Here is a 26,269-nt window from a genome sequence, read left to right as displayed (position 1 = left end):
TCCCAGCTCCTCTGTGGGGCTAATATTGTAGCTTTTGGAGAGGAATCATTGCCTTTTGAAGCACCTTAGATGGAATCATGAGGTGATATGAAACCAGCTCTGGGCATGAGTTGTAATGACTTAAGATGACATATCTTTTCCCCAAAAATTTCCAAACACTTTTAAGGACCCAAATCTATATTTGTATTTGAAGCCCAAAAAAAAATGGAATAACTTGGGAAAAACACAACTATTGCAAAATGGCCTGGTATTATCCAAATAAAATAGTTGACATTATAAGGGACAGTTGTACTGTTCAATAGATTTTGATGCGTCAATTTCTGTGTGACTGAAATAATGCTACTCCAATTAAATGTTAATGGAAATGATCGCCAAATGTAACGTTCTGGGCCCTCAGCCTCCATCAGACATGACCAAGTAGAGACACCTCCACATATATATATATATACACACCTGAGGTCACCTGACAGCTCATGTGATACAAAGCAAGAAACAAAAATTCAATATAAGCTATGCAAGAAATTCATAGTGAAGCTCCACAGGACCTATGCATAGACACCACAAATACACACAGCTAATGCCAAATGGTTCCCAATTCATGGGCTGTATCCCTCGAAGGTGCATTGCAAGACAGATTGTGTGAAAGAGCCACATCAAAGGCTGTCCCATTTCAAAGACTCCTTCAAATTAGACCAAGAAATAAATCATACTTTTCCAAGGCCAGGAAAATTGCATCCGAAGCATCCATCGTGGCCCGACACATCCTGAGAATTAATGTGTGCCAATTATAATGAGCTGGCGGGCTCTAAAGCGGCAGAGTAATACACTTTTACAGGTAAGTAATTGGTTCCAACTCAATGGACTAGCTACCAATTACCATTACTAATGTTAGAAATAAAGGGGCCTTGTAACTTTATACAGTCTTTAGAATAATAGATTAAGTTAGGTGATGTTAGTTTTGTTAGCCCACTGCAGCTGTTGAGAATTGCTAGGCGACACGTGCGTCACATAGAAACACAAGGGTAAGGGCGGGGACAGCCGGTGACGTAAACAGGGAACCCTACATGCCACCAGACGGTCTTATTTTAGTTAGGCCTGATTGGTCTACCCTGGTCAGAAGGCTGGGTCCTTTGTAGATGGGGTCCTTTGAAGGATAGAGGCCCTGAATTGAGACACAACCAAAAATCAACTAGAATCAATATTTAAATGTGTTTTTGAAACCATGACAACCATGCTGCCCTGGAAAAATACCTACATCAACAATTTGACCGAACATTTCATATCTTTCTGGCATTAATAAACCATATACAAATATGGGTTCATTTTTGTTTGTTCAACATAATGTGTGTTTCTTTCCTGTTTGATTTACATCACACACATGACGCAAACACCAGATCAAGCTTAAGTTATGGCACAAAAACAAAAAGCACAGTGCAACTTCCAAGCCAGTTTAAAAATGTGTGAGTAAACTAGAAACCATGTCTTTATTCATCATTCAGATTTACATGTAGCATAAAGAGACTACATACATTTTTCTGCCTAGAGGGAGCGCAGAAAAACAGTTGAAGCATCACTTAAACTCAAAACATCTTCAAGAGAATGGGATTTCAATTTATCGAGTGTAGCGACATTACCATTTGCCATGACGCATTCCAAAATTGGCCTTTCTCTGATGTGCTAACCTTTGCAATCAAGTGTTTACATACTGCTTAGTAAATTTAGTTGCTGTCAGATTACTCTGTGGGCTTTTCACTTTCATTGAAGATCAACTTGAAGCACAGTTTCACACTTATTAAAAGAATAGCTTGGTGCACTTCAGAGATGGGGTAACCGTTGTGACATCACCCCTTGCCATAGCAATAAATTCAGCTCGTTACCAGACGCACTCCCTGTCATTTTAATCAGGCATGTTGTAAAATATGCTTTCCGTGTCATTGATCATGCCATTATGACCTGTAGGACATTAAAACTGAAAATGAGACATTAAGAGTGATGGCTTCACTTTACCTTGGCATGATAGCTTAATTAACCACCCTCCTCATCACTGTCAACTGGAATAGGTGCAAAATTAAACACTGAGAACATTGCCTTTAAGTATTTAGCACCTTATCTACACAGCCATTGGCTGAGAAATAGCACATCAATAGTTACATAGAACACTTTCACCAATGCCAGCATACAATTCCTTTCCGTTGTTTTTCCATTGTCTTAGCAAAATGTCCTTGGATAAAGCGAATATTAAGCCTAAGGAGCAATTAAAAAGATACTCAACAGTCGCTACAAAGGGATGAAAAAGTGCCAAGGGTCAACTTTTGTTGGCTTGAAACAGTAAGCACAGTGGAAAAGAGAAAGAAAGAAGAAATTAGAAAAGAAAGAAAAGAAATTAAGGTTGTGGGCACTTTTAGAAAAATCAGTTAGTGTACCCGGCCCCTGAGAGGGAATATCTTCAAATCTGGTACAATTGTTCACCTTATTGAATTGTGACTGTTAAGTTCATGGTCAAACGTGATAAGTAAAGGTTGTTGGGACCTCACATCCAGCCTGTTTTTGGAAACGTGTTATCTAAGCAAACCCTGAGGGAATGTTATTCCTCTTGGTTTATTTGAACCGTATATCCAAACCCCTTGCCCTTCTCACTGTGTGACTGTTTGTTTTGATGTCATAACTAATCTTAATCACTTGGGAATGGTGTTCAACTTTTCCTTTTCCTGTATGATAGTGATTTATTTTTGGGCTTTTTTTGTGCCTTTAATGGAGAGATAGGACAGTGGATAGAGCTTGAAATCAGGGAGAGAGAGAGTAGGGAATGACACGTGGGAAAGGAGCCACAGGCAGGACTCGAACCCGGGCCGCCCGCTCTGAGGACCACAGCCTCCATACGTGGGGCGCGCGCACCAACCACTGTGCCACCAGCGCCCCGTGATAGTGTATTTTTTATAGCAATATTAGAACATTTTGAACCATTTTTCAATCCAAGCCCCAACTTGAGGGGTTTTGAGTACCACAATGATCCCCCCTAAAATAAGTAAGAGACACGTATCTCGATCATGACTGAACAAACCTGGGCTCCTGATCCTAAAGGTTAAGATGATAAATTCCCATTTTTAATCTTCAAGCTAAGATCATTTTATATTTGCAATACCATTAGTATCCCTATACACGGACATATAGGATAAGTAAAATCATCCCTGCCTACGTATTAAAAGAAGAGCTCACAGCTGCATCTTCCAACCTGATGATGCTGCCATCATTGCAATCATTTTCTCCACTATGTTGCTGCTGTGTGACACACAAGAAAAAGAGGGAACATGCTGCTTTCATGATCACAGGAACCATTTGAGAGCTCTGCTTGAGAGGAGTAACATTATGTTCTTTATGGGTATGATACATGGAATGAGCTGCATCTGGCAGCACACAATCATTTAGGGAAAATAATGATTGCAGGTTTTGTTTTCTTTGAAGCTTTAGAGATGGGGGTGACCGAGGGCTATCTGCATTGGAGATTGTCCACAAATCTGCGACGGAGTAAGAACAAGAGCAGTATAGAAACAAAATATCCGTGTGCCTTGTTGCCTGGCTGTTCTTTAAAAAACCAAAAACCACCTCAGCTTTACATTAAAGGGGAAAGCACGTCTTAATGTCCTCTCAGCTGGAAAACTACAGTCGCAGTTGTGTCTGCTCAGCTAAACCCCGCAGCTGTTCATCTACTCCCCTCCCGGTGTCCGCAAACCTGCATACTTAATTTTCTTTTCTTTGTAGCAACATTCCTCACTTCTTCGGGGCAGCTTGTACTGCCCTAGTTTCTTGTAGGAACCATCTCATACCTTGACTCTCAGAAATTGTAGGCTCACGCGCATATATTACAGAGTCACCATGGCCTTCCAATTTCTCCAATCTTGGCAGCTACTCGTAGAACCTTATTTGGAGGGATATATTATGAGGAAGTCGGCCAGGTGTAAAATTGCTATCAACATGAATAATTGATCAGATATAGGATTATGCAATTTCAAGTAATAATTAGGAGATTGGAATTCTGCTTGCCCTGCAATCCTTTATTGCACCCTATGACTCCTGACCAGATGTAAGTTACCCTTTTAACACTTGGCAAATTCTTGCATCTTAGAGAGGTAGGATGGTTTTTTGGCAACAAGAAAAGCCAAGGCAAGAGCTGCCAAAAATTAAAAACAAAGAGCCAATGTCTTAAAAAAAAAAAAAAAAAAGGCAGAGAGCTATCAAAAGGCTAATGCTAATTCATCCTTTAAGGCGAGTTTGAAAGCGCTCTTAAAGGCATCATTTCTGCCGTCTTGACAGAAGTTTGTCCTTCCAGATTTTGATATCAAGACATTATCTTATCTGCCTCATTTGGCTACAGTGCATCTAATTGACGCACCATAAATCCTCATTGGAATTTTATCTTAATAAGAGGCCCATGAAAAGGCTCGTGTAAGCAGGGTCCGGAAGCTCTGTGGTGACTGAACTGTCCAATTAAAGATCCCTTTCTTCCCTGAGAGAAGTTGTTACACTGTGCTATCAAAGTGCATGAGTCAGCCGTTTTTCTTTTGCCATGTGAAGTTTTGGAGAGAGAGGTTGGTTTTCATGTTTTGATCTGAGAGGACTGGTCCATTAAAGTGAGATGCACACAGGAGCCCTTTCTTTTGTTCTCCTACAACCCCCCCTAGATATCCCGTTTTTTATTTTTTATTTTCTTCCAGCTCTGTGAACACTCGTTCTAATGATGTGAAATTGACATGCTGTGAGCTGCTGTTAGTGTCCCCCTTTTTACTCTGAAGTTTGGGCAGGGGTAGTGATTTATCCTACACTTTCTAATGTTTTGTTCAGTGCTTTGATTGGACCTGTGTCTGTGACTTCCATGCAGAATTCTAATTACTAGGCGTTAGAAGCGGCATATGCTTATTGTCTGTAGATGTACGTCCCTCCCTCCAGAGGCCTGTGATCAGCATTAAGACGCGACCCGAGTAAGTGGGGGGACTTGAGCTGTGATGTTGCTCTGTTCACACTTAGCATGCACATTATGCTCGGTGCCACAGTGTTGGTCGTTTTTTCCTGTTAAAAGTTCTGTACACATCAAAGACTGCTGTGGGTATTAACAGCCTTTTTTGCTTGTAACATTCTGTCGAGCCACAGTAAAGCTTAGAGTCTGCAAGAAAGGTTAGAAAAAAAACCTGCCACCTAGAAACTCTTGCTGAAGAAAATGTGCCCTTTTCTGAAAAAGGAAACCAGGTTTGACAATGGAAGAAACAAGACTGATGTACGGTTTAAAGAAGGGATGTGCTGATTAGTCCACTAGATGATTAAAGTCTTCACCCTCGCTGGTTGGCCTTTGAATCACTCCTTTGTTAATTTCATTATTAGTCTTTTTTAATTAGTGTTGGCCCACAATGTCAGTGAAATGATGCGTCTCAGCTTGGCCTGATCTACTGCCCAGATGTTAACAAATGGCCACCTCCGTTGTTGGAAGGAAAATCCAACACAGAAGTGCAGTTCTTCCAGTGTACACACTGTACACAAGAATCACCATTAAGTCCCATGATAAAAAGCCCATTGTTAAAGCAGAAATAACATGTTTACGATGTGGTTTATATGTATATGTACTATATACTATATACTATACATACACTTTACAGTGTCCTTGAACACACCATAACATTTTGGACAGTGTTTAGCAGTGTTAAATAATTTACGATGTTTTTAAGTGTTTTCTCACATTTAAACTAAACTAGTCTGCTTGTAAACTTCTGCTAAATCGACAGAAATAGTTGCTTGCTGTGTCTCATGTTTAAGACCCAGATTCAAGTCGTCTGTGTGTATATATTCAGTATGAAGAGCTGTGAAATAAAGAGGCATTTACACTGCTCATTTTTCCACCACTGACCACATAGCTCTTTACACCAAATTTAATTCACCCCATTTACACAATTTGCAATTTTTGGTTTAAAATGTGTCCAGAGTTGCTGGGAATAAACTCGCCTATCCTCCTAAACAGGTACCCCACTCTGTGTTCAGCCTCAGAGGTCAAATAAACATCAGACTGCCTCAACCGTTTTTTAAGCATACAAGAAGTTCTTTACCCTAAGTTAAAAAAAAAACATGTTTTTTAACACAGTTCTGTAAAAGCGTAAACAGATAAACAAAGAGCTTAGAGAATTTCATGCTTTTGTTTGCAAAACTAGGGTAACAGAATAAAACCATCGTCGTTATCTCGTAGGCAAAAGTCTGGAGAACTCTTTGAAGTCCTAACAAATCGCAGCTTTGTCATATTGCATTAAGATATGTCCTTAAAAAGTTCCTACCTCATTGGCATGCACGCCGCTCCCTGCTGTGTCGGGGATATATTTCCATGCGCTGGCTAGAAGCTGCGCTGGTGTTTTGATGTGTCACAACCAATACTTTGGCTCATTACGATGAGGATAACCTTATGGTTATTATCCAGCTCTTCTCCTGTTTAATTGACGCTTTGAAGTAGCACATGAAAGTAGTTGTGCTCCATGTAGTGTGTGTGTGTGTGTGTGTGTGTATAGAGATGTACAAAAAGAAAGGGAGAGGGAGGGAGAGAGCGTGTATGTGTGTGTTGATCCATGGTGCGTGGTTTCATACTGTGCTCGGCTTCAATTTCAGCGGTCCTCAATCTTCGCTGCAGAAAAACACGGCGATTATAGCTCGGGGACTGCAGCCCGGGGGCTTCTCCACGACGTGCCATACAGCTGATCTGCTGCCAAGGCAGAGCAGCGTGTGACTCTGTTCTATATGTAAACAGAGAGGGGGGGGTAACACAGATAACAACTGTTCTGTCAGACCATCTTTCTTTCCTCTGATTAAACATCTGCTCCTATTATGACCTTCAATTTAGTTAATTTGCGTCGCATACTTTTTAAGTGACGCAAATGAAATCCTTCAGAAGACATATTTCATTTCAACATTTTCTTAGCCGATGCATTTATAATAAAACTATTTTCATCAGGATTTTAATCAGTGTTATTTTGGTCCAAAAAAAATGTCGCTCATACTTTTGTTGACAAGCTTTTTTCTTTTCATGACTTCATTGGGGCGGCGATTTAGAAAGTCAACACATGTGGGGCGGCTGTGGCTCAGTTGGCCGAGTCGGTGGTCTCTCTCAACCGGGAGGTTGGGTTCAATCCATGTCGAACACTTTATTTGTCTCCGCTTCCAATACATCAACATGGCTACCGCACTCACCGCTCTCGAATGGCAACTCATTTGGCCAATTACAAGCTCCCATTCACTGTTCCAAGCCTATAATAGACAATGAGAGTCTGAGTTGAAAGGACGTGTCTGCCCATATTCTGACTCCTCTACATGTAGCCAATTCCTCACGTCTGTTGCTGATAACTAATGCTTTTAGTAGTCGATGAGATTCTGGAAATGCTTCTTTAACAGATACCTTGCATTCTGCCAATCAGTCTGCAGTCTGTGACGAAGCCCTGTGTTATATCAGCTGCAGATCACACATTTTACTGATATTTGGGAGCATTTCAACACATCCTGAATCTACAGAATGTTTGCTTTCAAAAGACATCTTATTTGTGCCTGTAGTCCATACGGTATGGGAATAGCAAGACCTTTTGTCACCATACGTCTGGATATATATTTTTGGGACGATTTTACAGAAAAGTTGAAGCAGCTCAGTGTCAAACACTCATTGGTCTTTTATGTTCTTAAAATACATTTTATTATTTGGATATTTCTCTGTGAAGTATCTCACTTCTCAAAAAAAGTAATGCTTTCCTTATAGCGCTGTACTTGAAGTCAGAGAGTCCTAGGTTCAAACCCCTGCTATGACTTCTCTCACTCTTTCCAAACATGTGCACATGGGGTTGTTGCTACTTAATGGGGTGCATTCAACCGAGTCGAACTTGGGCCTAACGGACCAAAAGTGTGTGAGCATGCCCACCAGATACCTACCAGAAAAAGAGATGTTTGTATAGTCTGTTGGGAGAGGTTGTCTGTTTGACTTCAGGAGTCTTTCTATGCTCACTTTGGTAACAAAATATTTCAGTTTATTTCGAGAAGTGTGGCAGCGGCTGGGAATGCTTGCAGGTGTTGACACATGGAGGAGAGCAAACCGCCAGCCCTTGTCCTCGGTTTATCCCGTCTGTCTGTCTCAGTCAGCCCGGCTTCTGCTGTCTGCCTGAGACCGGCTTCTGGAGCAAGCTGCTGCTAAGACGATCCTTTACTCCTCAAACAGAGTGTACTTTATGAAGTCTTGCTAGCTGTGCAGAGTTGATGCAGGTTACAAGTTAAGTTGCTTCTTTTGAAGACTACTTGTCTCTGCCTAAACCCCTGTCCCTCTATAATCCATCATGAATGTTTTGTTGATCTCCTACGCAACCCCAAATGTGTTTTCAAGGCAACCATTGCAGACGAGCTAACGTGTTCTGTTTTATCATTATAAGGAGATTTGGTAACTAGCCTATCGGTCAAAACCTCAAGACTTTGAATCCAGAAAAAATCCATATCAAAAATAGATTTTGAAGCAAATCTTGACCCCAAGAATCGAAATCGAATCGTGAGACACCCAAAGATTCCCAGCCCTACTAAATAGTGAGATCCCCACACAAGTAAAGGGGTTACATGACTTGCTAGATAGATAGAAAGATAGATTGATAGGAACTTTATTAATCCCTTGGGAAGGTTCCCTCAGGAAATTCAGATTCCAGCAGCAGGCAACACCAAAGGATTGAACAGCACACAGATACAAAGAATAAAATAAAGAAGTTATATACAAATAATATACTGTACACAGTAGCAGCAATAGACATGTCTAAATAAAATATACCGGTACAGATTTATAATATTGCTAAAGGGTATGTCAGCATTGCTCTGGAGGTGAATTATCCACACCTCCATATCAATGGCTCGTGCTGGCAAAGCCAACAACCCACAGATTCAACTGCTACCATCCCTTTCCCTGTGACTTCATTCATTTAATGAGATGGAGTAAATTACTTCCTGGGGAAAAGAATGCAGGCAGCAAACACCTTTGCCAGCACAATGTAATTGAATGCAGAATTTACACCTATAATTCCTAAGATACAGGGTAGTGTTTTTCACGTACAATACATTTTGTCCAACATTCCATTAATGCAACCCATCCTTTATGAAACTGGGTGTACTGCATGTGTAAACGCCTGACATAAAATAGATGCAGGTCACGTTCAGTCCCTTTTATAACCAATGATAAACAGCCACGGTCGCACATTCAGCATGGTTCTTTACATGCCACCTTCGAGTCTGATCTGTTGATACCGCGCTTGGTCCGGACAACACTCTTTGATACTTTGAGTCAAAGTGTCTGGGGATAGTCTTTCATGTTGCCTACAGCAGTGCCATTTATATTCAAGAGGCAGGTGATTTTTTTTTTTTTGTGTGTGGTATTGAGCGTCTTTTCTTTTCTTTCTTGGTTTGGTATTATTGATGGTGGAGAAGTGATAGGATTTCTTTTTTTTTTGCAAATAAAGTGTATGAATAATTTAGAGGTCCAACCAGAAAATAAATGACAAATCACATGCATAGAAAGTAGCGCCACAAACGACTTTAACCTCCATCAAAACAGGACGGTGTCTGCCAATGGTTATATCCACTGCTTGTTCAAGTCATTGCCTTTGAATTACAAATTTCATTTGACTCCGGATAATTTGACTCTTCTTTTTTGAGCGACACACAAATCCCACACTGACGCGAGCTATTTTAAATAGAGTGATTAAAACTAACAGCCTTTACTTCTAGACCATCTCTTCTAGTTCGGCAGTGAGATTTAGACCAAAATAGAACATTAGTAAGTGATGCGTGTTCCTGTTTAGACTTCTACATCCAAAGTAAATTGATTATTTTGGTCATTTGTTTTTGTCTTGTCATGAAACAGTCTGAAAGTATCACTGAAGCCTCTTTATGACTTAAAAAAACCTAATGAGACCATCAGCGATAACACTGATCTCTTTATGATTAATTTAATGTCCTTAACCTCTACAAGTGTCAGACCATGCGATTAACAACACGCTGTAAAAACAGCCTTCTTTTTCAATTTCCACACCAAAGATTCACTTTTAGTCGCATGTTAGACATTAAGAGTATGGAAGGATTTTTTGTGTTAGAAATAACGGCTTAAACATGTGCAGGACAAGGTCAGTAAAGTGATACATCGCCCGTTTATCCCCCGCTTGGGTCAGGAAATTTGATAAAGCCCAAGGTTCCTTGCAGGAGCTGTAATCCATTTTGGATTATTACAAAAAAAAAAATTACCTGTTGTATTAAAAGGACATCTGTCTCTTTTTTCCTTTGAAAGATAGCCGTAATGGAATGGGGAATCTTTTTTTTTTTCTACCACTAATGTCAGCCTCCCTGCAGTGGCTGTCTTTTCATTTTAGGACTGCTTTCATAATATCAGGCCACAGCATGGTTTTCCCATCAGTGGAGCTACATCTACATTATTCTGACCTTTTAACTCCCTGTGAAGCAGACAGTACCTGACTCTCCTGCAGAGTGATCTACTATCTTTTCATCAGTCTAAAATATAGAGCAAACTTACTCGGGAGCCTAACGATAAGTAGATTGTGGACTTTTTTAGGCATACACTGTCAAACTTTTAAATTAAGCTGTGCAGTAAGGAATTGTCCCTTTTGAAAAGAGGTTCTTAATCTCAATGGGACGAACCTGGTTAAATAGCAACTTAATAGCACTTATTTACTTTTTTTTTAAATACAGAAATGTTGCTCCTATGCCCCCCCTTGGTGTCGTTACCACTGCACAAGCTGCTTAATAAAAGGTGAGAAAACAACATACAACGAGGTGCAGTGGGCTACTGCATGTATAATTACCCATAACAAGCTGTCACGCCTTTTCAGCGATCACATATCTAAAATCCATAAGTGGCCCACACACACTTACCATTTGCTTATTAGCTCCAAATTGGCGGGGTTTGCTCTCGATGCAGAGGGGATACGATAAAAAGAATATAGAGGTTAGTGAATAAATACCAGGCCCACTTGAGTACAAGAGGCAAGTGGTGCCTTGTTAGGCCTCCCACCTTTTCAAGTCCTTCCTCTCCCTTGTAAAAGGTAGCGACTCATAAATTTCCGTTGTAAAATGTGTCAGCGGTGCTTATATTGTGATGCCCCCTGTAATAACTTTTCAGCCTGCCCCGGTTGTTTATGTATAATAGGATTGTGTTTGTGAGTGCGCCGACTATAAAAAAAAAAATACAAAGTGCAACAGCAGAGTGAAAGAGTATTGATTGGGATGCTTTAGGATTGTCAAACAGAGCAGTGGGAGACTGAGACGAGGAGACGAATGAGTGAGAGACGGACAAAGACAAAGACAAGGGGAGGTAGACCACCGTGACTAACCTGCGGGTATCCTTTAACAATATGCGGCTTCAACTTCAGAAAATAAACAGGGACAGACAGAAATCGCAAAGCAAAACACACTTTCCACCACCTAGGATTTCCTCCTATCTCTGATTTCCTGGTTTCCAATATATTGTATCCCCTAGGCTAGATGTAGCCGGGCTGTAGATGTACCGCCGCAGGCCTTCCTTCCAGATCCCTACCCCCTCCAGGACTGCTTGTGTTTGTGCTTTCTATAAAATAATACAAAAACACTTCTCCTCAAATCATCATAGAGTACAACAAACAATTATTACCAATTCTGATGTATCCAATGTTTACTTTTGATTCATAAAGAAGTTGTTTGGCCTCAAACAAAAACGTAAGGGAGTGATGATAAATTATTAATAAGTCTTTTTCAAAAGCCCCAAATTGTCTCAAGTGTCAGGCACAGTGGTGTAGTGCAGGTATACAGAGTATACCCACTTATTTATCAGTCTCCATAGGGTATACCCACTTCTAAATCCCAACAGATTGACACCATTAATTGACTGACCATATTCGGTAGGATGCTGCAATTCCTAGGGTGCTGAAGGGATGACCATTTCTACTCTGTCTATAATTGGCTAGCATGGACTAACTAAATGTTCAAGAGGAGTCTTATGTTACTGTTAGTAAGCAAGGCTGTTTATCCCCCGCTGGAGGGGACACTTAAAAAAAAATCATTTGGGGAAAATTAAGAATGCACCCACTTCTTCAGGCATCACTACACCACAGGAAGGTAGGACCCAATCGTAAAGGATTACATGCAAATTGCTTGTGAATAACATGACTTAAAAGCAGGTATGGGTAGAGAAGAAGACAAGAAAGCTGTTTAAAAAAAATAAAGGCTGGCAGGTCAGGTCCAGTACTTAGGAAAATGTAAACCATGCATGGCAAAGCAACAAGGCAGTAATAAAGATGGGGCAATTCAGCAAACAATAGAAAGAGTCTATAGCAGTGGAGACGGGTCAGCAGTGTAGGGAAGGTCAGGACACTTATGGGCTCATTAGAATAGGGAACAGGTGTTGAGATGGAGAAAAGAGGGACATTTGAGGGCATCTGGTGTAGTCGTGGAGCTTGATAAAGGACCTTGGGAAGTGGGAATGTGTCTTTTGAGGGGGGCAGACTGAAGCTGTGTCCCAGTGCAGGGGCTGCATCCATTCTTCCGAAACCGATTGCATCACAGCGGCGCGGAGAGGGCTGTCCCATTTCAAAGGCTCCTTCAAATATGGCCAACAAATCCGTCCTTCTTTTCCCCGGACCACAAAGGATCCATCTGGTGCGTCCTTCATGGCCTGACATATACAAATATTAATTGGGTACACAGTCAAACAAGATGGTGGACTCTAAAGTGGGCCAGAAAAACAGTTTTAAGTAATTGGTGTTTACTCACTCAAAAGTTTGAAAAAGAATGGATGGGGCCATAAAACCCTGACCATGTTCTTGAGACTCTGACAGTGACACACAACTTATTTAGGGGAAAGAAAGCAACCTGCCGCTTAATCGCCATCAGACAGACTGACTAGAGAAACACATGTTTATCTTGAAGGCCCAGCGACCCAACAACAGACTTTGGCAAAGCACAACCCAAGCAATCCTAGGTTGTAAAATGTATTAAAACAATAATTATTCTGCGAGGCAGAGCCAATTAACACACTTAAGTCTATCTATAACAAGGGGCTTTCATGCAGTGACGATGGTTATGTTTGTTTGTTCTGATGCAGCTGTCGGGGTTGCCATAGGCGACTGGAGCAGCACTAAGGGGGGAACGGTAAGGGAGGGAACAACTGGAGACACAAACAGGAAATCCTCCGTAGACTAGATTGTATCGGACCAGTTCAGCTCGGTCAACTTCGAAGGATATTACCCCTGAATTGAGGAATAGTTCACAACACAAAATGCCATCCTTCAATATGTTTGTCCACAACTAAAAAAAAAAAAAAAAAAAAAAAAGGTTCATTTTGATTTGCTTGCTTTGTCTAATTTATTAATTATGAAAATACCTGGTGATGAATCCACTACTGCAACTATTACATTATAACTTTGAGCGAGATTTCATTTGTAAAATTTGAATACATAGTAAACATAAAATCATGATCAAAATTTCACACAAACTTTGAGGTGTTTTAACCGGATATGAAAGCAACTCAATTAATTATGATGTCTTTGAAAAAAGCAAACCAATTGGCTAATATGAAACATTGTCCTGTCCAGAGGGCACAGAAATTACACGTAATGACATTTCCACACAGTTGCCTGCAGTTAGAATATTAGAGGATGCAGTTAATTTGCAAACTGGTATTCAAATCCATTGACATACATTTTTAATCAAGTGTTCCAGAGATACAAGTGAATGAATACGACTTCCCAAATTTGCTCTTACAGGCTCTCAGATGCTGTCAGTGCATTATAAATGACAAATTTACATACTCTCACTCCTGTATGAAGATGTAGACGTCACTTTGTGTTGGCTTCGAGTTGAAAATATTTAACTTTCCGGTGTCAGAAAGCCTGACTGCCGAATGCAGCTGTGCCTTAATGTGATTACCAGTTGCTGAGCCATGTGGGGACTGGTGTTGCTGTCAGCTTAATTTACTCACAAACACATTGTCAAAGATGTATGTATTCAGACACACACACACACACACACACACACACACACACACACACACACACACACACACACACACACACACACACACACACACACACACACACACACACACACAGGGTGAATATGCACATACAAAAGCATATACAGTGCAGTTTACAAATACGGGCTGACATTTAGCTTGAAGTTGAACAGCCACAAGTCAAAGCAGTTCGTCTTGCTCAGACAGTTTCAAAAGTCAGCGAGGTCATATTGGAGTTGTGTGAAAGCAGTTTGAGTCACATGCACACATTTGCATGAATTAAATGAGAGTGCAAACTCAGGCACAGACAGTAATTATAAACATAACACACCGTAATGTAAAAGCCACCTGTCACACAAAACACTGTCTTCACACTAACAGTATTATTCACCCTCATCTGTAAAAATTCCTCTCACAATTATTACACCTTGAGATGAGATGAGATGAGATTCAACTTTATTGTCATTACACATATACAAGTATAGAGTAACGAAATGAGGTTTGGCATCTCACCAGAAGTGCAAATAAGCAGAAAGTGCAAGAGTCTGTGCTATGTACAGTAATTGCAAAATTTACAGATGTAGACAAAAAAAGTGAATTATTAGGTAAATCTGGATGGCTGGATTAATGGGATGCAATAAATATAAATAAATGCTATAAATAAGTAATGCTACAAAATAAGTGTGTTTTTAGGATTATAATATACAGATTAAGATGCAGTGAGCATGCTATACTAATAATATACAGATTAAGGTACTCATACTCTTTTTACACTTAATAACCTTTTGGAAGTTGAATACTGATGGAATTCTTACCTTAAAACAAGCTAAGCACCTACTAATAAGCTAGCTGCATCTTGCTTGCTGGTAGACCGTCCTGACAGCCTTTGAGGCTCCAACATCAGTCGCCTTTGACTTGAATTTGAGTTTGGTGTTTACATTGGTTTTAATTACTTTGTTTATTTTTTGGGGCCCAATAGAGAAAAATTTGGAAATTTGTCTCCGGGTGAAAACCTTATAAATTATGAGGCCTGCCGTTTTGTTACACCATCACCAAAGTTTTGTGTACAATGATGTAGCTAAAAAAAATGTGTTCAACCGACAAAATGCAAGCATACCTGAGGTTATATCAACTGTTTCAGTGGCTTTTCATTTATGGGGAAGACTTAATAATTATACCATGGTTTTCAAGAAAAACTGTCTTTGTCCCTTTCATTTAAAAAAGTCTTGATCTACAGTATGTATATAGTTTTGCAGTTTGGATAACCACAATTGGAAATTACGTTTTTCTGCCAACCTGAATGAACCATTTACTGTAATACAGTTTACTGTATTGTACATAATAAGCCATACAGCTGCCTTTTGATTGGCTATGTGCATTCAGGGCCCTGTGCAGCCAAACATCTCCTCAGCCAGCTGAAGGATGTCTGAGGACTTTGTGTCCTGGCAGCTCAACTCCATGGTTGTGTTCTGAAGCTAACCCCAATTTATAATTTATTGTTCAATCCATACACTATTAATTTCAGCCTTCCTTGCACTGCCATACACTCTGGCACTACTTAACAACCAGCGCCCAGCCGGGCAGTAATTCACCTGCTGTGTATACTGAATGTATGTTTGTTTGGCTTGTTATTCATCTGTAAATAAATTTAGCTTGTATTTTGTTTTCTGTTGAGTACATTGATTGGCATGGCGTTCAGGCAGAAACTGAGCCTTTAATCAACATTAGCCCTGATTGTTACTCATAGCGGCTGCTCAATTCCGATTGGCTACAGTGGTGTGTGTTATTTTTTATTGAAATATTGGCATACAACAGGGCTATTCAGCTTGAACCAGTAAGAGAACCACGTTAAAAAAATAATAATTTTGAAATGATCAATTATTTTTGATCCAAAAAATATATCTGTAAGTTGCGAGTTGTTCCTGCTACTGCCGTTTCTGAGCGTACCTGAATGCGTCTCTCATTGTCTGAGCACCCCTGAACGCAGCATGCTAACAGCGCATCCCCTGAGTAACGGCAGAGAGAGAGACATGCCCAGAAAAGTCCGAAGTCAACTAAGTCGACTACTTTATTTTCTGATGCTTCTTACAGACTTTTTATTATTGTGTAGTTGCATGAGGCTGTTAAGTTTGTTTAATAAAAGGACGAGGTATAGACCTGTTCTATAGGAAAGGTATCCTTATGACTTCTGTTGTGATCTGGCGCTATATAGAAAATAAAATGAACTTGACCATCAAGGGGGGCGAGGGGTGCCGTTGGGGGGGCGGGCCGCCCCCCTAATATAATGGTAGGGGAAACACTGGAGATATTTGTTTTGGTATACCTTCACCGAAAACAAGAATTACACACCAATAGGCTCCCAAAACAACGTAAATATCTCTTCTCAAAAAGTCTTCAAATTTGAAAGGCTTACTTTAAGGAACCAGTTGCTATGCTCGCAACGTGGGACAAAATTCATGGCAATCTGAAGGGTAAAGAGTCTAATGCAATCACTGCTTTTATAAAAGTACACCAAAGGAGAAGAGAAGTTCACAAGGTTTGATGGTGAGAGCTGCTTATTTCTGGTGCCGTTGTGTGAAATAGTATATCATAATTTCTACCAGTGTTTGAAGTGTTCTCTTCTTATACTGGAGATGATTAGCTTTTACCATTCAAATTGAACTCATCTCCTCATCTCCCTACTTTTCTATAACCATTAGTTTTTCTCATTACAGGAATTGAGTTAAAAAAAAAAAAAAAAAGTCTACTTCATACTCTTCCCTCTCCCCTGTGGATATTTCTGATATCCTCAACATATTTGTAAGTGTATTATTTCAGCAGACAGACGTTTGTTTGTTTTTATTATCATCATAGCACTTTTCAAATTTTCCTTTTCCTTTTCCACTGCACAGCTTTGGTTTCTTTTACATTTTTTTTTATTATCTCTTCTAGTGTATGTGCTCCATCTAACATGAACTGTCTCTGACCCTTTGTTATCCATTACCCAACCCAGGAGCTAAGTCACATGCACTGGGTGATGATGGTGGCTGCACTTGCCATCAAGGTGCATGTCGGTGGTAAAGCTTGAGATAGATAAAGTTTTTACAAGTGTGTCTTACACACACAATTTTACATTTTGTTAAAAACACCAACTGGCTTTAATCATTTCTCAGATGTTTAAGATATCTTTACTTTGGCCAATTAAGGTAAAATCCGGTGCTGAAGATGCACTTCCAATCCTTTTTTTTCATCTAAAAAGTCGGCTGTGTTCTATATAATTGTGCAACCAATATACGCCCGTCGTCATGACAGCAAGTGTAGCTGCCACCATCACCCACTACACGCGACCCTGAAATTGAACAGCTTTGTATCTCTCATTAGGTCATAATCATGAATTTATAGAAAATTGAGGTAACTCAGGCAGTTAAGTAAATAAACCTCATGGGCTTGTTTGTTTCAAAAACTTGCTCAATTAAAGAGGCCAGTAGAGATGAGCAGCACTACTATAGGTCCATAAGTCACAGGCTGTCTGTCCATACTTCACTACTAACCAAATTACTGTAGGCTGAGAGAGTACTGTACCTTTAGCTAGCAAACTTGCAAAATCCACATGGCAACAACAGTCAGTATCACAAAGTGTGTGACTTATATTCTGTATTTAAGAGTATCTATGTGCTTTTTTTTAACTGATTGTGTGCTTATAGGACAATGGTGAACCAAAAAGCTGTGCGATCGTACAATTTTAATGTCATTGTTTTTAAAATCTTCTCAATTATCTTTGTATTAGAATTTACATTCCTCCATTACTTCAACGTTTTGTTCCTGGCCCAGTAAACCTCCTGATATACATTCCTTTCTGTCTGTGTTTGTCATTTGATTCCTGCCCAACATTGAAAACATTGAAGTAAAGTGTGATTTTCCAGTCTGACAGAAATGTGCATTTATGCACGGAAACATTTTCTGTTGTCATCGGTGAGAAGAATGTTAATGATGCCAGCAGGTCCCTTTGCTTTGCTGAAATCAAAAAGTCAGACTGGGAGACTGAGAGGAGTTTGTAATGAATTATGTATCACTTTTTCAGTTTGACAAACTGTGAGGTGTAGATTGAAGAACACTTAATTACATTAAAGAGGAAACTGTAGATACATGAGATGTTTATTGGGGGGGGGGGATTCGCCTGAGTAGCATTGTTCTGTAGGAAAACAGATGGAATTGGAAAGGAGGGGGTATGGGAAAGTGAAAATAGACCATAAGGACTCTGAAATTATCCAAAGGACTTCAGGATTGTGAAAGAGGGACTGTAAAAATGAGATGGGTATGCTCTGGTAATTGAAATTTGTAGCACTGACATGCTGCAGTTTAGCCTCGGCGTTCTGGGAGTTGATGTTTTATGGGTCTCAGTTTTGAAGGCATTACCGCTGCGGGAGTAAAAAAAAAAAGGAAGATAAAGACAAAGAAAATAGACTGAAAGAGGAGGAAATGTGGTGAAGCGGTGAAATAGAAAATACCTAGGGCCAGTTTTCCAAAGACTATTTCACCTTGTTTGAGACGTATTCTTCTGTGTGCTATTTATCAAACCTGAGCCCTAGCCTGGGAGCACAATTCACCTGTCATGGATCAAATACACTCACACAGCATCTGTCAACACACCTTTTCTTTTGTGTGATCAGTGAAATGTTACTCTACCCTTTCTGTGAATGTATTTAAAGGAGAGATCATGCAAATGACTTTTTTTTTTACTCTGGCTTTAGCTTGATGCAAATACTCGGTTCCTTTGCTACTAATGAAGGAACAAAATGACAACATGGACATGGGGCCTGAGTCAGAAAGTCTTAAAGGCTGCAAAGTTTTTCAATCATTCTGTATGTGAAGACTTTGCATTAAATGAAGGTGTTCGTAAAATAAGAAAAAAACGCATGCGCAACAAATTTCAGATAGCTGAGTGAGTCAGACCCTCAGTGGGCTCCAGGAGAGTCCCAATGTTTATATCCAAATAATCCAAATACGGATGAAACACATTGTAATATGCACATTAATACAATATATACAAAAAAGGATGCTCAGTTTTTCAGTGCCCTGTGGATTTAAAATACATTATTTTGGGTGGGATGAGCAAAAATGTGTGTTAAGTCATAATAAAAGTTTAGGACATAAAACCACAGGATCAGCTTTAACTGCACCTCAGCTTTGGAAGTGGAAGTTTGGCCCTACAACTTCCTTGTAGGGCCAAACTGCATAGGTGATATGAAAGAAAGTTGGCGATGAGTGCGCAGACAGGTGAAAACATAACAGCAAAATGTGCAAAGGAGCTGCACTGAGAAATATTACCAGACCAAGATATATTGTTAATGGTAATTGGACTTGAGCTTGTATAGCACTTTACTAGTCTTCTGACATGTCACACCTACACATTCACACCCATTAAAACACTGATGGCAGTGGTTGCTATGTTAAGTGGCTAATCCCAAACTAATCCCATTCATGCAGATTTGTACGCCGCTGATGAAACTTGGGGTTAAGTGTCTTGTCCAGGGACACATCGGACATGTGGCTGCAGGAGCTGGGGATTGAACCCCTAACCCTCCAGTTTAGAGACGACCGACTCTACCACCTGAGCCACAGCTGCCCCCAAATCTTGAAATCCATACAGCATACTCTGCTGGTGAAATAGAACTGCTAGTGTAATATGAAACTCAAATTAAAATGCTGTTTGACTGGTGAATAAATTTAGTAATATCGGCGCATATCTGCAATTAAAGAGCCGATACCAATAGTCACTGAATATGCTAATATTGATGAATCGGTCAGGCTCTTAAAAAGAAAATATGCTCACATAGAACATTAAAAGATATGTGGCTGTGTAGTTTTTCAAATTGAAATTGATTTTGATGTTCACTGAGCTACTAATGCACTGGGGCTGTCACTCTCCCTTAATAAATATTTTAACATTTAAGGCAGTGTCTGTCTTTTTTGACCATGAGTTCATCTCAGCCGCACCGATTATCAAACCTTGAAAAGCTCGAGATGAATTCAGTGCTTTGTAAACGTGGACTTCTCTTACAGCATCACAACAAAGAATATAGAAGGTCGTGTGAGTTACTGATCCGTGCAATTAGCTCGTGCCTTGGCAAATCAGACCCTAATTCGATGCAGGTTGAAAGTGCAGATTTAATGGAAGGCTAATTTGTGCTGCGCTTTCATGTGTGTTAAGTCAGGTCGAGAGTGTAAATGGTACTGACATGGCGTGCATCTGCAGAGTGTATTAACATTCTGTTTCAGTGGTACAGTGTTTATACTTGAGACTTTCAGAGTGGAGGATGTCCTTGCAAAGTGAGGACATTTCAGCCTGTCCTCATTTCATGGAGGGGCTTTTAAGGGGTTAGGGTTGATGAACATATCCAAAAATAAGTCGGCCGCGTTGGTTGCCAAACTGAAAATATAATCCCAATTTTAATTGAATCAACACCTCAGGAATCATATGACAGAACACCCTTCCCTCTTCTCAGTCACTACCAGTCTGTGAAAGATTTTATTTATAACTTTCACGGTTGAAAATCGGGTTACATCATAGTCCTTTGTTCACCTGAGTTCAACCTCTGATGACAGTGGGCTCTTTTGGAAATGCAGCTGTTGTTGCTAAGGGTGACTGTGTTGAAAAGAAGGCACAAGCATCCAAAAAAAAAAAAAAAAAAAAAACAGGCGTCACATCTCAGAAAAAAAAAAAAAAAAGTTTGTGAAAGTTTTCCTTTTTCCTGTGTATCTTAAGTTCTGAGCCAAAGATTAAAGGCAGGGTCGGTAATTTTTCAAAACTAGCATGATTTTGAAAGTAGCATTCCCTCATTCAGTCGTAAGGAAACACTAAACTTTATCGTAATACATGTAAAAAAAAAAACCTGATTGTTTTACTACTAACAACGGCCAACGACAAACTCAGTATAATAAACTCTGTCATCAGCTTTGAGTGTGGGCTAGTGCACGCAAGGGGTAGAGAACGAGCAGGGAGACATGGAGGCATCTGATTGGTTCTTCAAATTAGTACCTGGTGGCAGACATTGGTCAAAGTTTTTTACAGGCTTACAACTGCTACAGATGATGGATTTTCTTCGTTCCTTTTTCAGAGAACATGAGTTATTAATTTCTGTAAGGACCTAAAGACAATTTTAACCAACATCTGAAAAAGTTTATCTGGAGGAAATTACCAACCCTTCCTTTAATAGAAAGTTTATACATATTGACAACAATGTATCACCATGGGGGGGGGTCTCAATTGAAAATGGAAAGGAAGTAAGATGAGCAAATTAAAGTTACGCACACTAAAATAAGTTAGAGAATAAAGCACCGATCATATTTATATACAAACCTCATTTTAACATATACCCAAACCTGACATATTGCTGCATGTAACATTTATGAATCAATCAGAAGTAAATAATGAAACAGTTTATTTTTGGAACCTGGCACTGTAAGATCGGTCCGACATTGATCTTCAGAAAGAACGTTTGAATTACTCTCACAGTTTGACACGTTTGCCTGTTAATCGGAGGCACTTATTCCCACTGTGAAAGTCTTTCAAGGTCCAAATCAAATGTAAAGACAGCACTCAGAACACTTCGGGTTTTTGGTAGTCTTTATTTTAATGTAGCATTCAAAGCAGAGATGGAGATATCTGGAATTCTAAGATTAGACCTAAAGCACCTCTTTGCACCGAAGGCTGAAAACACTGACGGTAATTACTGATTGGAGGCCCTGAGAGAAGGAAAAAAAAAACAACCTTTGAATGATGCATTTATTGGTGAGATAAAGATTGAGCCACACAATATTCAGTCATTGCAAAAGGGAACGGCAAAATGTGAAAAGAAATTCTGAGTGAAATGAAAGTGAGCTTACGAAGAAGAAAAATATCTCATGGAGAAAGTTTGAACATGAACCAAAACTCTTGATTTTTACAGTTATTGTATAAATAGCACCTCCATGAGAACATGTTGGCAAAGTAATGTGTAACTGTGCTTCAAAAATTAAAACCGTTTCTATAGAGATGTTAAAAGTAACACCTTTTTTTTCCAGCCATGTGAATGTTTTCAGGCTGATCTGTGAATTTGTTGTTCTTCTTTTCTGTTTTTTTTTTTTTTATATATATATATATATTACCTCGACTTTCAGTTTCTGTCTCTCATTCTCAGTCTGTCTCTGCCTCCATCTGTCACCTCTCTGGGCATGTTCTAACACGATGCATAAATTCAGAACCAATTTTACACCACATTGCCTTGGCGCCACTCTCCAAATACCGCCAGAGTCTCGCACTCCAAATCCAGCTCTCGACTCTCTCAACCTGTTTAAGTGCAGCCGACCAAAAGAATGACTACAGCTTTCCGTGGGCAATTTTACACGGGCTTAATAGAACTTTTAATCATGTCTAAAATCTTTATGGTGCAGGCCGATTTTCATGACATAATGTTTATGAAGTGAGTAAAAGGGGTGGGGTGGGGGGGATTTTACTTGCAATGCTAGGCATTTGCTCAGGAATTATGGCTGTGTCCAGTGAACAAGGAAGAGGAAATATGTTGCTCCATGGTTGGCAATAAAATTCTTTTAATAAGAAAGGAATGAAGTGCAGAATAAAAGAATCGATTACACGATGAATAAAAACAGGCTGATGGAGCGTCCTCATGTACCCCCTTAAGATGTTTCTACCAGGCTGTATTAAAGTTCCAGTGAGGAGTTTTTAGATGGTTTTTAAACAGACTGAAATCACTACTGATGCCTCTATATGACCTACACAAGTAAACAAGACGCTAATTGACGAGACTGATAGTTAATAAGTAGTAATTATTAAGAGCAGAAACCGATTCCGAGGTGGGTGTCAGTCAAGGTCACCGGACACTGCTAAAATAAATGATCTGAATGCTGTGAATAAACTGTAGAAATAAGTTGTTTTTTGGTCTGCAATGACTTATTACGAGACAAATCATCAACAAATGTGCAAAAAAATATATATATTCCATGAATCCCCATTGTGTCTAAATTTCAATGCATTTTAATTACTATATACCAGAACAGACAGAAACTGAAAGTCAGAATTATCACGACCCTTTCACTTGAAGCCACATAGTCATTCCTGTGGGAGTCAACCATTTGCTTTGTCCCCGCCATTACCAACTGTCCTAACACGTCATTTGTATGAGTATTGACTCACCTTCCCAATTGGAAATGTTCTTTGTTTTAATTTGCTGTCAACAACTAAACCATTTCTTCTTAGGGGCTCCTTCATTGCCAAGAGAAAAGCATTGATTTTCCTTCTGTCCAATATCCCCTTTCCACTCCGGGAGATTAGGAAGTGTAATCACTGTGATCCTTGGGATTATACAAGCAAAATATGTGTACAACCATGAGGAAATGAGATGCAATGTATTAGCATGAAGACACTTTCTGGCTGTGATTTAGCCTAACAACCTCATTTAACGTGAAAAAAAATGTGTTAGGAGAATTAAGACTAATATACATATTTAGCAGAATGTCCCTTGGAAACATTTTTCTTTTATATCAAGTTTTGAATTAAGTGCAATGTCATCAACACTTGTTTGGTTATTTCAGATTACTTATTTATCCATCAGTGGCTTAACACTTTTCAAATCCCTGGCAATTATCACTTTGAGGCAGACCCTGTGCAGCCAGCAGGGATGTGTGTTTTGATGTTGCAGTGGCAAGGCAGCACAGACAAAGCCTCTTAACTTTCACTGCCTTGCTCTCTCGTCCTCACTCTGACTAAAGCATGGAAGTGAACACACACAGGCACACATTCACGTCCCTCTGGGAATGGGACCCAATTTGATTAGTAAGCTGAGCTCCAGAGATTTGGTGATGATCGACGAATTAACAACACTGGTGGACACGTGAGGCAAAAAAGGGAAAGGGTGAAGAAAAGTGGAAAACATTACTTTCCAAATGGAGGCTAAATATAACCACACTCAGAGGTGCACAACACTTACTTTGAAAGGGTAGAGAGAGAGACAATGGGTTGGTTAATGAAGATATGGTCACTATTTTTACCCTTAGCTTTGCATTCTTTTAATTCAAACCCACGTTTCTGAGACGTAATCATTGCTAGTCATTAGCATTGGGAAAAGAGACAAAAATACCATGCCAAGGTAAATGCCATGTTTTATTTTGATTTTTTTAAAAGCAGGCCTGCTCTGTGACAGGCTGCAGAGAGGAGGACTCTGAACAAATTGTTATCCATTATGGATAATCCTGAGCACCCTCTGCACACCCTACTGGAGAAACAGCGGAGCAGCTTCTCCAACAGACTGATCCAACTCCGCTGTCACAAGGACAGATACAGGAAATCATTCTTACCGAAGGCCATAACTCTGTACAACAGCTCACCTCTTGCGAACATTGAGCTGTCATCATGATAATATCTGTCTCCTTACTGTAATCTGTTCTGCGCATGTTAAATTTACAAATTATCCCTGCACTCAAGTTCACTTAATTTGTCTGTCTACTCGCCGTTATATTGAATAGTTTCTGCTGATAATATGTCTACACTCCTGCACTTAAACTTATGTATCACTGATTGCACAGCTCTGGACTGCTCCCTATGTCAATACTGTCCATTTACAACTCTGTTTTTGCACATTTATATTTAATCTTTCATATTTAAGACTAGTAATGCTAAGTTAAATCATGGTTGTATATATTCCCATTCTTAGTTTTGATATTTTTATTGCTTATTTACTTTGTACTTAATATTATGTTGTGTTTAAATTTGCTCTTATTGTGTGTTTGGGCAACCTGCTGCTGTAAGGCCACAATTTTCCCAGTTTGGGATCAATAAAGTAATTCTATTCTATTCTATTTTATTACTGAAACATAAAGCAGAGTATCTTCAGCATATTGGCAGAGACGGAAAATTGTATATGATTTAAATCGGGTGAAATATCAGAACTAAGTTAAGTATTGTAAAAAGCCATTCAATTGGCCCCTGGAGAACCTCACTGGAAATGGGAAAAGTGGGAATAAAAGAAGACAGAGCAGGATTCAATTGGAAAAATTGGAATGGATGCAAGAGTTTGACATGTAAAAGAATTCAATACTGCAAACAACCAACTGGCTTTGTAATTTAATCAGGCTTTATATAGCATTTGAGGACAAATGTTACTTATTTACACACATAACACACGTAAAAATATGCAGTTTATGTAATTTTTAATTCAGAGATCAGATTTCCTAAAATGAGCAATAATCAACTCATGAAGAACCAATGCCCAAACTCTTGGTTGAGTTTTATTTTCTTTGTTGAGCTCAGTGCCCTGCCCATCAATGTAGCGTGAATTTAATGAACTCTTTGAACCCTAACTGATTTGAATTGCACTTGTACTGATAGTTAAGGCCATTTTGTTGTACATACTAATAATTCTGCTCAACAACTTTTTTACCGTCTTCTTTATTCTGTTCTGGCAAATTTTATAGAACGTGTTTGCTTTCATGCAGTCTTCTCCAGAGTTTTGAAGTATTGATTGCATGAAAAACTTACACTTGCCATCTTTTCATTCAGAATGTTTTGATCTGGAACTAACTTTAACCATTGATTTATTGGTTCCTGCCGTGTTTCTTCTTACATATTCTCTCTTATCTTCCCATTGCCAGTAACTGGAGGTGTGTTTGGTCCTCAAGGAGAATCAGGGTCGGAGCCTGAAGATGACGGCCAAATGAAGTTTTACACAGAGCAGCACAGAGGAAGAAGGCGCAGCAAAGGTGAGAGGGAACGCAGGTGTTCGTCCTTCGTATGGTTATAAATGCACTACATTTGAAAGATATTAAGCTTCACAGGGGGCAACCCACTTATCCCCTGCATGCTGGCTGAGAAGGCAATAAAGTCAAGATGGAAGGAAATACAACAAAACATTTAGAAAGCAAATGAATTCAAGCCATTCACTGGTTGAATATGATGGAGAATAATAGAGGGGCAACCTATAGCTAAGTGAAATGAAGCAAGACATCTTTGGAATTGTAAGCATAGCTGGAAGTAAGAAGGAGTCGTGCACATTCCCGATGGGGTTTAAAGTGATCTCAATGGCACAGCTCAATGACACTCAAAACAGATACATGAGCCGATGTAAATGGAGGGCTCAGTGATGAGCAAAGATGTGTCATGTTACCGTGATAGGAAGCAAGATTTCAGCCTCTTGTACCACACTGTGATATGTGATATTGAGGGCTGTATGTGGATTTTGTATTTGTGTGTGAGTGAGTGTG

General features: G+C 39.6%; 1 protein-coding gene across 1 annotated transcript in view; it reads left to right on the top strand.

The window, feature by feature from the left end:
* LOC109987349 (astrotactin-2) overlaps positions 1 to 26,269 on the top strand; it is a 309,847-nt gene that overhangs the window by 125,452 nt on the left and 158,126 nt on the right. Inside the window, exon 5 of the mRNA XM_065965428.1 lies at positions 25,661 to 25,768. Within this exon, the coding sequence (XP_065821500.1) occupies positions 25,661 to 25,768 (108 nt within the window). The remainder of the gene's footprint in view (positions 1 to 25,660; positions 25,769 to 26,269) is intronic.

This window comes from Labrus bergylta, chromosome 17, assembly GCF_963930695.1.
Source record: "Labrus bergylta chromosome 17, fLabBer1.1, whole genome shotgun sequence".
Lineage (NCBI taxonomy): Eukaryota > Metazoa > Chordata > Actinopteri > Labriformes > Labridae > Labrus > Labrus bergylta.
The sequence above is the reverse complement of the archived record's forward strand: the minus strand, read 5'-3'. Positions and strand labels throughout refer to the sequence as shown.